The sequence below is a fragment of the Apostichopus japonicus genome, chromosome 21 (assembly GCF_037975245.1).
Source record: "Apostichopus japonicus isolate 1M-3 chromosome 21, ASM3797524v1, whole genome shotgun sequence".
Classification (NCBI taxonomy): Eukaryota; Metazoa; Echinodermata; class Holothuroidea; order Aspidochirotida; family Stichopodidae; genus Apostichopus; species Apostichopus japonicus.
In genome coordinates, this window is record NC_092581.1 from 6,553,162 (window position 1) to 6,571,112 (window position 17,951).

Genomic DNA, 17,951 nt, shown 5'->3' on the forward strand with positions numbered 1-17,951 from the left:
TATTATGTAAGTTTGCCAACTTTGGGTAATTCCTTTTCCAGGCATCTTTTAAACCTACTAATGAGTAATAAGACAACATGCTTCCTTCTGGGGGTGTTGCAGAAACTTGGGCATTTGACTATCATCCTTAAAACGTAGCAATACAAGACACTGAAATGCTCTCGAAATTTCCTCTACCAATCAATGCAAAGTTTTAGAAACTACTCACTGATGTCCACATTATCAACATAATATGAGTGGATTTCTTGGAGGAAAGCTGGTCACCTCACTACCTTTCTCCCAACTTTGCACATGCTATAATTACAGACAAACATGTCCTTAATGAAATCTGACAAAACAGGAAGAAATTGGTTGGTAGTCAAGTTTATTTCTACAAACAAAACAAACTAGCTTACTATTAGCACAGAAAAGTAATACAATTTGAATTTTCAAAGCATAGTTAAGGCTATAAGTCATTAATTATCCTGTGAAATGCCAATAATGTAACATCAGAGTCATAGGAGAGACCGTGAACATTGTGTTACAAACTGAAGGTGAAGAAGATTAAAACAGCATTGTTATGTCTTTGTAGTGACCTGACTGACTGCAAGCTACATAAATGATTTTGGGTTCAAGGCTTTCAAGCTATTTACATGCATGCTTAAAGGCTGCAATTTTAACTTAGTATGTTTCACTGTGTAAGGTACAATAAAACCTGTCAACATCAATTAAGTTTTCAGTGGCCGACGACTAAAACTTTCATGCTTAGTAAAGTTGAAAACTTGAGACGTAAAATCAGTACTAGCTCTAAATGTTATTAGAGTTGGTTACGATGCAAGTGTAAGTATTCCTTCCTACAAATTATTACAGTTAGTAGGAATATGTCCCTATATATAGATTTTATATGTAAGTGGAATTGTTTACCAGTTATCGATTATTGTATTTTCCCATGTTTCCCACCTCAGATCAAATAAGTATAGCAAGAAACAAACACATTGATACAAAACTTTGTTCTTAACATCAAGATGAATACTCTAGCAGCAACTTGATGCTTGTCTTGCACTGTTTCATACAGTATCTGTTAAGGCACTTGCATAAATTAGCATGTCTTTAATGTTAATGAGTCAAGGCTCTTCAAACTCGGACCTCCAGCACTTTGTTACTTGGTTTATTTCTGGGTGAAGAATATCATACAATGTTTATTTATCTGTGACAATATCCACATTCTGACTCGAACAGATTCAATCAACGAAACCAGTGCAGGGTACATTCCAATACATTCCAAAACATATAATTATATTGCACCTTTTGGTGAGGATATTTTTAGTTTTTAGTAATCAACTTAACAGTGGGTTTCTGCCCTGATCCTTACATGCTTCACTCACATATTCTTGGTTAATGTGCTACAACAATGTTGGTATGGGTTTATACTTTTAACCCAAAAATGAGGGTTTATTCAAACATCTTTATGATAAGCTGTCAATACATACAGTTTCACTAGAGTGAAACTTCTTTCTCATTGCCAGAGCACCAACCCTCCCTCAGTGCACCTTGAACTTCAAAAGCTTTAAATTTCCTTTTATAATTTTTTTCGACAAAATTATAAATAATTCATTGAGAGGGTAACAAGCAAAAGGGGCATTTATTCGATGCAGTACTTTCCGTCCTTCAGAGCAACCCTACTTGAGATCCTAAACATTGTAAACTTTGACAACCTGAACAACAGGTTATTAACACTACTTAAAAACTTTTAAAAATCCTTCAAAATTTTCATTCCAAAATTTTACAAAAAGAAAGTTATCTTTAGATTAGCACGACATAAAATCTAAATTTCGAGCAAAAAAGGTATTAAAACTTAAATTTCTTCATGACATTTCATTAATAGAACCATTTGTGTTCAACACCAGCATAAACAGGAAGACTTTCATTGGCTAACATAACAAAAGAGTACTATCAATTAAACCAAAGGCATAGCTGTATCTAAAGTTGGGATTATGTCAATATGAAAAGAGGTGAAAGTTTTTACAATGCTGCCAGCTGCTATAGTTAGTTCCATATAGTGCAAAGAAACTCAACTCTACCCAATGCACCATTTTATATGATCTGTACAAACTCATTTCCTGATGTGATCTTTGGATGGGAGGTAACTAACTGCATGTTATGACAAAAACTGCTAAATTATGTAACAACTTGAGAACTACGAAAAGGAACAAAAGAGCAAAAAATGTAATATTACAACATGAAAGGTATATTTGGCAGGTTATGAGGTTATTGGAGTCTGATTACAATATGTTAGGTATCTCTCAATGCACATTTACATAATGCAACAATGGCTATACCATCTAAGGCTGAGAATTAATGGTTTTTAAGAATCATCTTCTAATGAATGTGTCCTCATCAAGGTTTTCATTTATTGTTTTTTTATTCCAGTTCTATTCTCTCTGCTCTTGTTACTTCTTTGTTTAAGGCAAATATTTGATAATTACAGTAAATTACAAAGTGAATGTGTACATGCATACAGTAGCATGTAGCAACTACCATAGCAGATTTCTACTTTGTTAGCATTTACCATTTTCACTGATCATTTTAATAGACAGTGGGAAGGAATGTCATATTCCATTCAATGTACAGTTCTTCCTAACCTTTCTATGATATATATGTAGTGCCTGCAATGCATACTTGTTCAAATATTAATGTTTCTTAACAGCTTTACTTCTTTCCTCTGCAAAATAATTTCAGCTTTGGTCAGATGTTTTTCAGTCTTGCTGCTACTACAGTATCTCAAGTGAGAGGGAATCACACTATGCAGCTTCAAATGTTGTTGTACCCCAGCCAGGAGAACTAGAATCTGTAACCATAATAATCTGAATACTTGTAAGTCTGTGCGACTTGCAGAGCTTTGGAGAGGTTACGAGCCTTGCGAGATTTCTGAGCTGTTTGTGTTGTTTGCTGCATACCTGACCGCTTCATAGCATTGTCTTCTTTTAGCCGTTTCTGCTTTGTTTTCAACCACCTGTAATCAAGAACACAGTAGACATTAAGACAAGCTACCTGTTTGACTCATCAAACCTCTTATGAGACAAGACTCTCACAGATGGTACTACCAGGAAAATTAAAACCAGCATTAAAAGCAGCCAATTTCTGAAATAAAATGTATAAAGACAGACAGCTGAAGACCAGTAAAGTCAACACCATTAACTTTCAGTCTCTGTTTTGACAGGCTGAATTGACAGGCTTTTGATCTACAGTATTGTTGAGGACACTGAATACTGAAAATTTATAACGTTTTAGGGTCAACAACAAAAACCAACAGATTGTTAAAAATGCTAGACACAGGAATAGATTTCTCTCAAGGCAAACAAAAACACCTCTGTCCAAAGTAACTAGATTGACGTCATGGTTTGATGTACTAAAAGTCTGCAATTAACCATTTCTAATTTACTGTACTCCATTTTGGGCAATTCAGTAATAGCGCAAGCTTTATTTAAACACCATGTTATCATTCATAGTAGTATTGCACATTTATATTTCATGCACTTGAAGGTTGACATGATGAACATTATCAGAGCAATCCACTATCAAATTCAACTTAATGAAAAACAAGGTTCTTTAGAATAGAGGGCTTTTCAAGATTTTCACAAATTTGCCTTTGCTGACTGTGGACTTTAGGCACATCATAAGATCATTAGTACCTTTGTCCAATGTATGATTCTCCTAATAAAGAGCCTAAAGTAAGATTTTTATTTTTCTACTTGACCCTACTAAGACAATAGGAACTTTGTGGTCATGTTGGATGTCATGTCAACTATGACATTTGTCAACATTCCCTCTAACAAGGTTGACAGGTTTGACATTTGTTGATCTCAAACGGCCTTTGCATCCACTAATTACCAGGAAACCAGTAACCTTTGTGATTCCGTGCAATACAATGTGCTTAAAAATTCCAAATCACTGACTAATTTAGAGCGAGTGAGTTAAATCTATCCAAGAATTTAGAATATGGTCAATTCCATGATAAGGTAAACATCATACCAAAAAATTTAAAATCATTGTACATTAAAATGGTATAAGTTTCCAATAAATAGAATACTTGTAGTTACTAAAAATAATTTTTTCACCCCCGAAACATCATTTGTTTTATTATGGGGTCGGTAATAACAAATGGTTCCCGTAGTAACTAAATTATGAAAAATACAGTGAAATTTCATTTTGTGCAGATTTGTACATAGTAATCATAGGTATCATCAGTTTTTTGGACTAATTATATTTGCTATAGCATAGTGCTCACTTAATAGCTTCAATTTTTTTTCGACATCAAGGCATTAGACAATGGTGGTGAATTGAAAACACCCTCGATTTACTGTCACGCGAGTCACAAAATTTACTGTTTTTTTTTTTTTCTCCTTGCCTGCACAATAGTTTTACTCCAAATAATAAATACCAAGTCTTCACATAGAAACCAAAAGGATTACTGAATTTTCCTTTTCAGAAGATATTCAAATTTTGCAGAAAATCACCCTTTACGAATGTCACGCGAGTCACGTCACGCGAGTCACGTCAAATCAAGATAGTGTTTCTACCTATTTACTGTGTGAAAATTACAGGGATGTTATAGTTTGATGAATGAATCACTGATTAAAGATATCATATATGCATTCCCCTTTAATTAGGCAACTTGAATAATATGGGCACACATAATGCAACTAATTATAATAATTTCATCTGAAATATCAGAATTTAAAATCATGAATATTTATTCGCAATATAATGCCTATTTTATCACCACATTTGGAAAGTTAGCACATGTCATTGATTTTTTAGTAATATACAAAAACATAATCTGCCATGTGCTATGACTTGACAACCTTAAGGTTTTAACTGCTCAATCATTTCCAAATCCTATGAGCGAATGTACAGTATCTTCTCAAATATTACACTTTTGGTTTATTCAAATATAACAAATGAGAATGGTAATTTGAATCACATTTTGATAGATCTGTTGACTTCAACAGTGAGTGACTTCAACAGACTAAATATTGTTATAAATATTAATTGACATGATATTGCCTGAACAACTGTACTACCCGTACAGTATATTACCTACTGTACTGTCTGCAGTCATGAAGGTAACTCGGGGACATTAATAAGTACTGTATCATCTGGACATTCCCAAGGGAAGTACCTTTTGGACACTTTCTAGACCAAAGAATGTTATATTTCACTATGCAAGATCTATACCTTCGATTCACTACTGCATTTGGTCTAGAACTATCCGAAAAGTGAACTTGTCACGCCAGTCACGTTTTCTTGTCACGCGAGTCACAATACATCTTCATCGTTATTTTCATGCGTTACAACATTTTTTCAAAGTTGCATAGCAATTGAGGTAGAGGTGTTTTTCAACTTCGGTATGATTATAACAAGAGCCCAAGGGCACTGTGGTTCCTTGCTTGGGGTATATGACAATACACATCATATTATCAAGCAAGATTGGGCTCAAATAGTCCAAGTAATTGTCCTACATGTTCCCATAAAGTAACCTACACTATAGCCAACACTTTTGTGATCACAAAATGTGATCGGATTTTTTATCAAAAGGCACTTTTGAGATCTATATATGGCGTCGAAAATGTAAGAAATATAAGAGACCTACAAGCGTGTCAACAGATATGATAACAATGGTGACCTCAGATGACATGACCTTTAAGTTTCAAAATGTTCCACCACCCCATTCACAACTTGTCCCAAAATATCAACCATGTCACACCTTGGCATTGAGATTTAATTGCATTAAATGTCAAAAAATTAACTTTTGAACTTGTATGTAACTTCACACACAAAGGTCACCCGGAGGTCAACCGATTGACATTTTTGATCGGTGAGACCTAAATAGAGCATGACTGTAAAAATTCAAACATTTTTTCTTTGCCCATTTTCTCCCCCCATAATACTACATTTTTAACATTTGCTGACCTTTGGTGACCTTGGATCACATAACCGTTAAGTTTGAAAATATTCCCCTATACCATTTGCAACTTGTCCAAAAAAATCAACCTTGTCACACCTTGGAACTGGGAGTTATTGCATTAAATGTGTGAAAATTAACTTTGACCTCAAATAACTTCGCACACGAAGGTCAAATGGGGGTCAACCCATTGACATTTATGATCAGAAGTTACCTTTAACATCTGAAAAAAGCATCAAAACTGTAAAAATCCACAAAACACTAAAAAGGTCACCAGAGGTCAAATTGAGGTCAAGGGTCACCCAGATGCGGGTCGACAATTGGATTACATTGAAGCAACTCCCAACCCTAACGGACAATTTGTTCTCAAGTTATCGCAAAAATACTAGTTTTTTATCATTAATTGACCTTTGGTGACCTCGGATCACATAACCGTTAAGTTTGAAAATATTCCCCTATACCATTTGCAACTACTCCAAAAATATCAACCTTGTCACACCTTGGAACTGGGAGTTATTGCATTAAATGTGTGAAAATTAACTTTGACCTCATATAACTTCGCACACGAAGGTCACACGGGGGTCAACCCATTGACATTTATGATCAGAAGTTACCTTTAACATCTGAAAATAGCATCAAAACTGTAAAAATCCACAAAACACTAAAAAGGTCACCAGAGGTCAAATTGAGGTCAAGGGTCACCCAGATGCGGGTCGACAATTGGATTACATTGAAGCAACTCCCAACCCTAACGGGCAATTTGTTCTCAAGTTATCGCAAAAAATACTAGTTTTTTATCATTAATTGACCTTTGGTGACCTCGGATCACATGACCGTTAAGTTTGAAAATATTCCCCTATACCATTTGCAACTTGTCTCAAAATATCAACTGTGTAACACCTTGGCACTGGGAGTTATTACACTAAATGTCTGAAAATTAACTTTGACCTCATATAACTTAACATACAAAGGTCACCTTGGGTCAACTTATTGACATTTTTGATTGATGAGACCTAAATTAGAGCATCAAACTGTAAAAATTCAAACAAAATTTTCTTTGCCCATTTTCTACCCCCAAAATACTAGTTTTTTGACATTAATTGACCTTTGGTGACCTCGGATCACATGACCGTTAAGTTTGAAAATATTCCCCTATACCATTTGCAACTTGTCCAAAAATATCAACCATGTCACACCATGGAACTGGGAGTTGTTGCATTAAATGTGTGAAAATTAACTTTGACCTCGTATAACTTCGCACACGAAGGTCACACGGGTGTCAACCAATTGACATTTTTGATCGGAAGGTACCTTTGATATCCAAATCTAGCATCAAAACCAAACATTTTCTTTTTTGCTCGTTTCCTCCCAAAATAAGCACATTTTTTCTAATGTGACCTTTGACCTTTTGTCCTTGGTTTCAGATGTAGTTTAATATCCTGATTCCAAAAAACAAAACGAAAAGTCTGTACAACCATCCTAACTCCGACCGAAAAACTTTGACCCCATATAACTTCGCACATAAAGGTCACACGGGGTCAACCTATTGACATTTATGATCAGAAGGTACCTTTGACATCTGAAAATAGCATCGAAACTGTAAAAATCCCAAAAACACGAAAAGGTCACCAGAGGTCAAATTGAGGTCAAGGGTCACCCAGATGCGGGTCGACAATTGGATTACATTGAGGCAACTCCCAACCCTAACAGACATTTCGTTCTCAAGTTATTGCAAAAATACTAGTTTTTTATCATTAATTGACCTTTGGTGACCTCGGATCACATGACCGTTAAGTTTGAAAATGCTCCCCTAACCAGTTCACAACTTGTCCCAAAATATCAATCTTGTCGCACATTGGCACTGGGAGTTATTGCAGTTTTAATATTTTCGGTTTTTGGACCATAACTGACCTTTGGTGACCTTTGTGGGCACCAAAAACAATAGGGCACACCTTCTCCATATGGCGGATCTATAGTCCAAGTTTGGCCTCAATCCAACATTCCCTTATTGAGATAGAGCGTACCCAAGCAAGTGTCACAGACACACACACACACACACATACATACATACACACATACATACATACATACATACACACACACACACGCCAACCTGACTGCATAGGTTCCTTTTGCTAAAGCAAGGAACCAAAAAGTGATTGGAAAAATTTTAATAAGACATAAGAAATCAAACATTTGTGTGTGCATTCTGATTTTTGCTAATAGTAACTGTCACACGAGTCACGTTTAGTTTTTCGCCAATTTCACCCCCAATACTTGAGGTATAAATATTTTTTGTCTACTGTTGTACAGTATGCATTAAGGCGTATCTTCACTGCTACATGAATGCTTTTCTCCCAGGTATTTGTTTAATGATATCAAATAGAGAGGAATTTTAGTAAAAATGTCACAAGAGTCACCATGGAATTGACCATATAATTAAGAACAGATCAGAGATTTTCAGCTCTTACTGTATTTGTAGCACTCCCTTGTGGGCATCAACCAATAATCCACTGGTAAGGATTTTACAGTATAGAATTTTATTCCAAAATGTTTCAATATTCTGTCAGTACCAATCATACCTTTACGATATTTATTTATAAATGAGAGTTATATAAGATGGTTTTTACACTGAAAAAATTTTCACAACTTGCTGCCCAAGCAAAAATCCCCTGTATAAATCACAGAGAAAAATGGTCAATTTTGAGACCATTTGAAGTTACAGTACAGTACCTGTTGACCCCTTGAAGCTCAGACAGAAAACTGATCAGGGCCCTCGTGAGAAGGAGCAGATTTCATTCCCTGGACGAATATCTTGTTGAAGAGACCTATAGAACCCCTACACAATCTACAGTATACTGAACTGAATTTATGTTCAACAAAGAAATTAACAGCATTGGAGAATTCACAGATTGATTATAGGTTAGTTTTGGAGTGACCATGTTTAAAAGATTTTCATGCATTGTCACTAGTTGACCTCATCTGACCTTTACCAATTTCATTGTGGTTCTGATGACCAAGTTGGATCTACAAACTAAGTATGCAATTCAAGAAAGATGCACTTCTTGACTTACCCTGTATACAAGATTTTCAGACTTTTGACTTAAATGTTGACTACAAATGAACTTTGACCTCCACCAATTCTAACAGGGTTCTTGTTCTCACCAAGCTGGATCTGCATACCATATATGAAGTTCAACAAATGATGTACTTTCTGAGTTATCATGTTTACAAAGATTTCAGACTTTGACCCAGAGCTGTTGACCTCACATGCACATTGAACTTCACAGAAGAAAATGTGGTTCTTTTACTCAATGAGACTGATCCACATATCAAGTATAGAGTTAATCCACCATGAATTACATGAATTAAAAGTATCAGGACAATGTTTCAAATTCTTCCACCAGACAATGCCTTTAAAACATTTTCAGTTTGACAAGTGGTGGCCTCAAATGTCCTTTTGTGCCCATGACCTTGTAATTATAGCATCTCCTGACATAAATCAGACAACTATGAATTAATCTATCTAATGTAATAAACATAAAACATCTGATATGTTGTTCAACAATATCTATCTAAGCTTATGTTTCTGCTCACAGTTGCATTTACACAAAATAGCAGTCTGAATATTATGCTGCTAAATCCACTTAAAACTACAGCAGTACCAAAGGTCACCATCACAATATTTGTTTGACACAAATTACATCAACATATGCATAATATGCATATAGTTTGACAGCAAATAGTGTACTTTGGCAAAGAAAGAAGAAAGAATTGTTGTTATGGGGCGGTTCAAGTATTGTAGGCTCATCCTGCACCAGAAACAAAAGACTTAACCCTTTTTGGACAGAACTTTACTGCAAACACACTGCGAGCCACAAGGTGATATCTGTAGGAATACTGAAACTTGGTTTTCACACATCCTACTGTGTACAGATGGTACAGTATGTTAGTTAAGACTGCGTGTTGTTAAAGATATTGTTGCAGGTTGTGTGTAACCCATTCAACTTACAAACCCCAGGCATTAAATCATTCCACTAATTCAAACATTCATTTGTCATCAGTCATAACAGTTTGCAGTTTCTTTACATGGTCTAGATACTCTTATAGTATTCTTCAAAAGTCTGCTTAAAACTATTTTGCACTTTTCATACCAACACTACCAGAGTTGCTTACTTTCAATAGGAAAAGGTCAGTGACTTAACTAACATAAAATGAATCATGTTTCATGAGTCATTCAAAACTTCTCTCTGTGAATATTGTATGATATATTACTGACGAGCAGTTAGTTTAACTTCATCAAGAGTTCGTAAAACAAATTTTATACCAAATATAATACCCCACAACATCTACTGTAGACAAATTTGAGGCATAATACCCTATTCAGTCCTAGAGGCTAGAGCACAACTTGTTCAATAATCTTGTAATTCATATTTGTCCTACACACATGATTATGAACAGTAAAGAATTAGGTACTACAAAATGGCTGCTATTAAGTTTCATTTCAGGAAATAAGGAAGGAAGTGTTCAAACCACACAGCAATTACTAGTTGATTCTTAAAGACGAGAAGCTCTGAGTAATTTTGTCTCGAGTGGTAAAAGCAGTATGATAAGACTATCACTACCAACATGGCATAACGCACTATGTAGGGCACTAATAAAACTCATGGAATGTAACATGAAATTTAGCAATAGGCTAATCAGACATACATATTTCAGACATGAAATAAAATTACATTCATTACAGGTGTAAGGATGTCAGCACATAGAGGCACATGTTGAAAATAAACTGTCATTAAGGGCTGGTATCACTCGGTCAAACCAGCCATGGGCATCTCACAAGAAGCTGTTAATATTTGCTCAACCTAACTAACATAAGATGTCCTTGTGTAAGAAATAAAGTAATACTTCCCAACTCTCTTATGGAAGATAAAAATCTCCCTTTTGAAAAAGGACAAAGTTCCAAATTAGGAAACTGCAGGTTAAGCTTTTCTGCATAACACTGTCACAAACTCTATTGAGAATAATATGCATTCCCTTTAAAGGTCTAAAGATGACTGATCATCTGATATTAATTGATGCTTCATACAGGTGTATATGAGGTGCCTCCAACACCACTGAATATCTTTGCAATATACAGTAGTTGTTTCTGTATGCAAAACACATGTGTGCACTGTACAGTATCCGTTACCCGTCAGTGTTAAGATATAACCAGAGTGCATCAGCTTTATGAAAATACAATCATACACCAGATTATTCAGTGTTCTTCTAGTATAATTAGCACTGCATGAACACCTGCCCCACATATCACAGGAGCAAGTATCATTGTACTAGTTATACTGCAGATCTGTAGTGTTTCTATTTTATGTGGTAATTCTGTCTCAACTTAGAAGCAATCCACACTGGGAAAATGACTAATAAAATATTTTTAATTATACAATGATGGTTTTTGCAATATTCAGGAACTTTTCAAACAGTGAAAACACTTCCAATTTGTACATGATCACATTTTGATGCTGTAGGATACAGTTCTAGAGCTAATATAAGGGTGTAATCCTTCCTACGATATTTAATAATGTAGAAAGAATTCAACTTAAAATTCAAATTGTAATTTGTTGAATTCAAAATGACCTTTCTACAATTTCATGCACACTACTCTAGCATTCTCCAGTCAGTTGGATTTTGTACACAATATGAGCCATCTTTATTTAACAAGTCTGAGACACAACCAAGTTGCCCATCATGTGTAAAACACACAAAACTCAAGTGCTCATTCAATGGACACAACTGAAAGCAAAAATCAAAGGGTATTCAACAGAGTTAATGATTGAATCTATCATTCAATATCATCACTGAAAAAGACTGAACAATAGTACACCCACAATCAGTGATATAACATAACTAACTGTAACTACTATGAATGAGGAAGTAACTTCAAACTTATCACATGTTTCAATTACTTTACAACGCTTGTAAACCTCAAGTACAATGATGTCCTGTTTCCCTTTGATCTCTGATTATCAATAGCCTAGTGTACTTATACAAATTTACTGACCTGCAATAAAATGCTTGAAATTTGAGATTAATAATGATAAGTTAGAATGTGGGATATTAGAAATTTATATAATTTGCCATTCTGACGCTTGTTCACTGATCTTAATACACAAATGAATGAATTCTGCACTATAGGAGAAAAAAAATCCTTTGCAGTTTGTACTAAACATAATAGGTTTATAAATCAAGTGCAGTGTTGCAGTGTTATGGCTTTATCATTTAGTAAATTCAGCTATGTAACTTAAATCAAGAAGATCAATTTAAAAATACTTCAAAACCTTCATCTTAGTCATTCTTTTCTTGGGTATACAGTACAATGCAATGTTAGTGACTTCCAATTCAATTACAAAGTATCAATAAGTCCCAGCATCGAAACATATTGAAATCTTACGTGCAGAATGCACCATTTGTAAACCTAGGATTGCTTACTAGGAAAGTAAGCTAATTGTGTATCATGTTCATTAGCTGATGTTACTCAGCATGTATTTACTGTTTGTAATCATTACAAAGTGCAGCAAACCAACGTCACAATTCTCTGATATGAATACAATGTAATTTAGGCAAATGTCCTGATTGATTGAATGGCATTCACAGGAATCCAAACGACATCACAAGCATAGGACAAGCTCCAAATGTTCAAATTTATTCCATCTTTTTTTTTTGGTATTGTTGTACCTCTTCTGATCTTACTTTATAAGAGCAACAGGCCTAATTCAATCTGGGTACCAATGAAAAAACATAAATAGTGTATTAATAGCTCTGCAGATAGTAGAGTAAAAATATAAAATTATCTGCACTCATATCGTGATATTACCTCAGATGTAGGCTAACATTTACTAACATTTGCTATGATGAGTTAGTTTGGGTGCTGGAATACATACTGTTCTGAAAATAAACTAAAGGTGCTTACTCTTTAAATGCTTCATCACATTCATTACGGCTTCGGTAAAAGTATGCTTCTTTCTCTTCCTTTTTCTTCTGTTTGTTAACTTTTCGTTCCATCTTTGCCTGCTGCTTTTTTGCCTTCAACCAAGCTTCATATGACTCTTCTGCTTCTTTGGGATCCTAAAATTTTGTTAAAACAACATGAGAAACTCTAGCTTTCATATTCAACATGGCAAGCACAGGTTCAAGAGGGGGAGGCATTGGATAATGAGAAGGGTGGTTGATATGGAAGGTTGATATTCTATGCAGGAAAATAAAGTGTACTTCATACCACTAAAATATCCACTAAAACATCATGAGAAACTCTAGCTTTCATATTCAACATGGCAAACACAGGTTTAAGAGGGGGAGGCATTGGATAATGAGAAGGGTGGTTGATATGGAAGGGAAAATGTTTATATTCTATGCATGAAAATAAAGTGTACTTCATACCACTAAAATATCATTATACTACTTCATGGAAACTTGTTATGTTGAACAGTTTAGTGTGAGCATACCTACTACTGTTACAAGATTGATAATGCTGATCCCAACTTTCTAAGTTTTGTCACTGTTACTCAGACTTCATTGTACAGCATGGAGTCATATTGTAAGATAGGAAGATAACCCCAAACTTATAATGGTGTGGGAAGTTATGGAAAGGTAAAAACAAAAGGATAAACCTACAGCCAAGATACACAAAGATGTTGACAGCTATATAGTCTACACAACGAGACACTTTGGGTGGTACAATGAGGAGGAGGAGGAGGAGGTTGGTTGATTGGAGGTGTTTGATCACCACTAGTGTTCGACCGATAATCAGTTAGATAATCAGCATCAAGCCGATTATCAGACAATCGGTAAATAATCGGCATTGGCAAAATGGGCTACCGATTATGCGGAACCAATTATTATGTTCCACATAAAGGATTGTATTTTTTTGCGCTTTTGATTCACCACAACCACAACGGGAAAAGAAAGTAGATCATTCGATTCAACGCTTTTGAAAGCTGGGGATGGTTACTGTATCGCAAGTCCCTCACGCGAGATTGTACTAATGCTGTTCTATATACTATCCAGTTTTGCCAGTTAACATCATACAGTGTACCTGCTAACTTACAGGGAAGACATAATTTTTTTTTTCACTTCGCTTCTTGCATCTAACAAACCTCCTTTTATCCATGTTAAATGATTGATAAGAAAGATTTATTGTCTCGACAAAATATAAAACCAAAACAATATACTTTTTAACCACTTTGGTTGTTTCACCGTACAGTACGTGAAAACAGGAAAGTGAAAACGATAACATTAGGCTTTGTTCATTTTGAGTTCTACGTTCATTAGGCTAGTCTGGCTAGAGAACGGTTCAGCCTTATAACTGTTCAGATTGCATATGCGCCCAAGATTTAATAAATGCGATAAAATAAGGAAATCAAGGCGCCAAATACTCCTAAAAATCCCTAAATATGTTTGGCGACAGTCCTCAGTAGTTCTACTGCACTACAATATTTTGTGATTAGGCAAACACACTTAGGCATAATTTTGCAAAAAACACGAAGCAATATTTTTCCCTGACCGCATGTACCATAGGTGCTAAAATAACCCCTTTCAGTAACTGAACTCCCGCAACCGACTAAAGCAAGTCTGATTTCCACTGACACGTGCGACAAAGTCAATGGGACTTTAGTGTGTGATTTCTCTCACATGTAGTTAAGTCAATGGAGAAGCGCCATTGACCTACTGTGTATAATCGTTTGAAACGACGTTCGATCCCAAGTTTTCCCTCGCATATATAGTAATCATTGAAAACTTTTTTTATATCAGATTATATTTTTCGATATCAGATTACGAAATTACGAATATTTTATTTCCGTTCTGTCTACTTTTCACTTTATTTACGTTGGAGTTGCAACACTGATAATGGTTCTAATATCAGTTGTAGACGCTGGCCCTAACTTTTTTTTTGCTTTTAGTAGCCAATGGCTATTATTTCTCCCCTTCTGTAGTCTGTACAGCACTACCATTTACTGTGTTGTGGTGGGATTGCAATATTGTGACTCATCGTTATAAACGTACAGCGCCCTATTTACGTATCACAATGTTCTTTATTTGCTTGAGTGTGAAACAGTAAGTCGTTCGTGCATTTACATCTTTGCTTGCATTGGCCTAGAAGTTGGTAATCATGCATAACACTTAATCATATATTAGGCCAGTTCCATGAAAACGATGAAATCATCTGTAATCGGCATCGGCCCGATTGTCACATGAACTAATCGGTAATCGGTAATAACCGATTATCATATAATCTGTCGAACACTAATCCCCACGCAAGTTCTATGTCAAAGGTTACCAGGTCACTCTAGACATGAGGGTGAGTATGTAGATGATGTGAGGAGACAGGTAAGTGAGGAGCAGAGTAAATACAAAGAACCATACTTTACTCCTTGCCATTAAATATACATTCCAATCTACCTAATCTAACTTGGTAACACTGTAGACCATCTGCCTCCCTTCCTGGTCAATGCCCATGGTTCATTCTAAATTTACCATCGATGATGCCTATAAGTGTTTCATATGCATCTGAATTCCTACCAACTCCATAGTTTAGGATCCCTTTGCAAGAAGTCCCGCAATTAATATACAAGTAAATAGCTCAAAACTGTAGACCTTTACAGTGTTTAACAGTATAGGTCTTTATAAATCAGCAAAAGACAATTCAGTTTGCATCAGTTATCAAAATGATGCTGTCAAACTGACTTTATGTCATCAGAGTTTACACTTCTTTAATTTTAAGTATATCATGTTAGTGAAGTAGTAATAAAAACATAATCATTATCACTCAATTAAAAGAATGTGAACGATGAATTCCTAGGGTTTACTAACAAGCTTAGTACACTAGACTTATCATATTGCTACTGTACCAAAACATGCCATTTGAATGCTCTGATAGCTGAAGGAACAACACCAGTTTAGCTGCATGCATCTGGTTTATAAATCATTAATGGCAGCTTAACTTACCTTTTGTATTTTCACCTCTGTTTTCTTTTGTTGTTGACGTTCCAGTTTCTTTCTCTCGATGGTTTCTTGCTGTTTTCTCTTCACCCAAGCCTGAAAAGCTGAGTCTGCCTCTTCTTGTTGTCGTTTCTTTTCCTCTTCCTCCCTCTGTCTCTTGTCCTGTAACCTTTGACTCTTAATCATCATCTGTTTCTTCTTTAATTCCTTCTGTTCGGGAGATAGACCATACTTGCTGAAACCTTCTGGTTTGTCATACTGCAAATTCTCTTGTGTTACATATGTTGTTGATTTAGCAGACTGGATCCTCCGTTTCTGTACGGGTTGTCTCTGGATTGACTGATAGGTCTTGGCTGTGGAAGGCCTTTCTTTCTTTTTTGGAGTTTCCTCTAAAGATATATCATCCTCACCGTTACTAGGTGAAGCCAGACCTTCTTCATTACTTGCATTTCTATTCTTTTCACTAGGTGAACCTAGTCCCATAATGTTACGTTCTTCAGCACTTAATTCACTTACTTTCTTCAACTCAAATTTACCATCCCTCTCTATTAAGACTTGTTCTTCTTGTTTCTTTTCCTCAGTAGCAGGGTTTGTCTCACTAATAATGTTAACCTCACTTTCTGTATTTTCTTTGTTTTCAATTTCAGGATTAAAGCTTTCAGGTTCGACTACTTTTTCAGGACTAGTTTCTGTAATTTGAATTTTATTGCTATCCTCATTCAAGTCTGTCCTTAATTCTTCTTCCTCCTTGTTTTCTTGTTCACTTAAAGTGAGCTGTTTGGCAAACATATCAGAGACATCTCCATGTCTATCACCTTCCCCTTGAACATCATTTCCAACATCCATCTCCTTTTCGTGCTCTTCATCTTCTTTATCACCATCACCTATCATTTCTTCTTCTTCATCATCATCATCATCATCTTCTCTCATAACTTGAGACACTCTGTATTCTATCTCAAGATCACTGTCATTGTCATCTATGTGATCAGGAGGTGGAACTTCAAACGTCACCAAATTTTCACTAAAGTTCACTTTTGTGTTTGTTCTAACTACCAGTTCTTCAGCTCCCCATTCTTCATTAATTTTTCGCAATCTCTCTTTCATATCAATAGGAGGGTAATCTTCCATTTCAAGCTCTCCATCCAAATTGTCAACATAGTCATCCCATTCTGCTCTCAGCTTTGCAAGTTCCTCTTGGATAAGCCAATCATCTCCCTCATCATCTTCTTCACTGTCCTGGTCCTGTCAACAACAAGGAAATCACAAAACTGATAAAATGGATAACAACAATGCTCTGGAAATGTCACACTATGAAGACAAGTATAGAGAAAAACATTACTAGCATTTGCATTGCTAATACTGGATAGCACAATTAGGGGTAACACACTGATTTTTAAGATGCATAAAAACACACTAGCAAATTTCATCGCACATCAAAACTTGAGCCATTAGCCCCAACTACAAGTGCCAAAATGAATGACTTAATTAAAACAACTAACTATACAGAAGTTCAATTACAGTATACTAAAACTTTATTCTGCTGTTTGTTAAAGTGTTACACATACCAGACTGTACAGTAATACAGATATAAGCAGTATACAGAGGTACAGAGCCACAATCTGTACAGCTACTGTACTACAGTTTCACTCAATTTTCATAACTAATAATTAGTACTATCCAGCTTCAGTGATCTATGAAGTCTCACTTTCTTAATAAAATCTAAGTTCTTAATGCAAGACTGGTTACCAGAGAAACCATTTTAATTTGCAACAAATTTATTACATGTGGTAGTGAATGGACTCTGACAACAGAGAACAAACAGTAGATGACATTTATGAATTGTTGTGTTGACAATCATCACACAGCACGGCACTAGATACAATAACTAATCAGAAAAACTAGATATTGCAATTGACTTGTTCTGTTCCTTCTACCTTTTATATTTCCCAAATCCCACCTTTAAAGGGACATTCCAGTGTTGTAAAAATACTATTTCCTGAGTGAATAAGTGAGCTAG

General features: G+C 35.4%; 1 protein-coding gene across 6 annotated transcripts in view; it reads right to left on the reverse strand.

The window, feature by feature from the left end:
• Positions 1–347: 347 nt before the first annotated feature.
• LOC139962412 (uncharacterized) overlaps positions 348–17,951 on the reverse strand; it is a 28,311-nt gene continuing 10,707 nt past the window's right edge. For all 6 annotated transcript variants that reach the window (XM_071962335.1, XM_071962333.1, XM_071962331.1 and 3 more), the window contains 3 exons: positions 15,941–17,176; positions 12,909–13,063; positions 348–2,992 (listed from right to left, as the gene is read on the reverse strand). In XM_071962335.1, the coding sequence (XP_071818436.1) occupies positions 2,821–2,992; positions 12,909–13,063; positions 15,941–17,176 (1,563 nt within the window). In that variant the 3' untranslated portion in view covers positions 348–2,820. The remainder of the gene's footprint in view (positions 2,993–12,908; positions 13,064–15,940; positions 17,177–17,951) is intronic.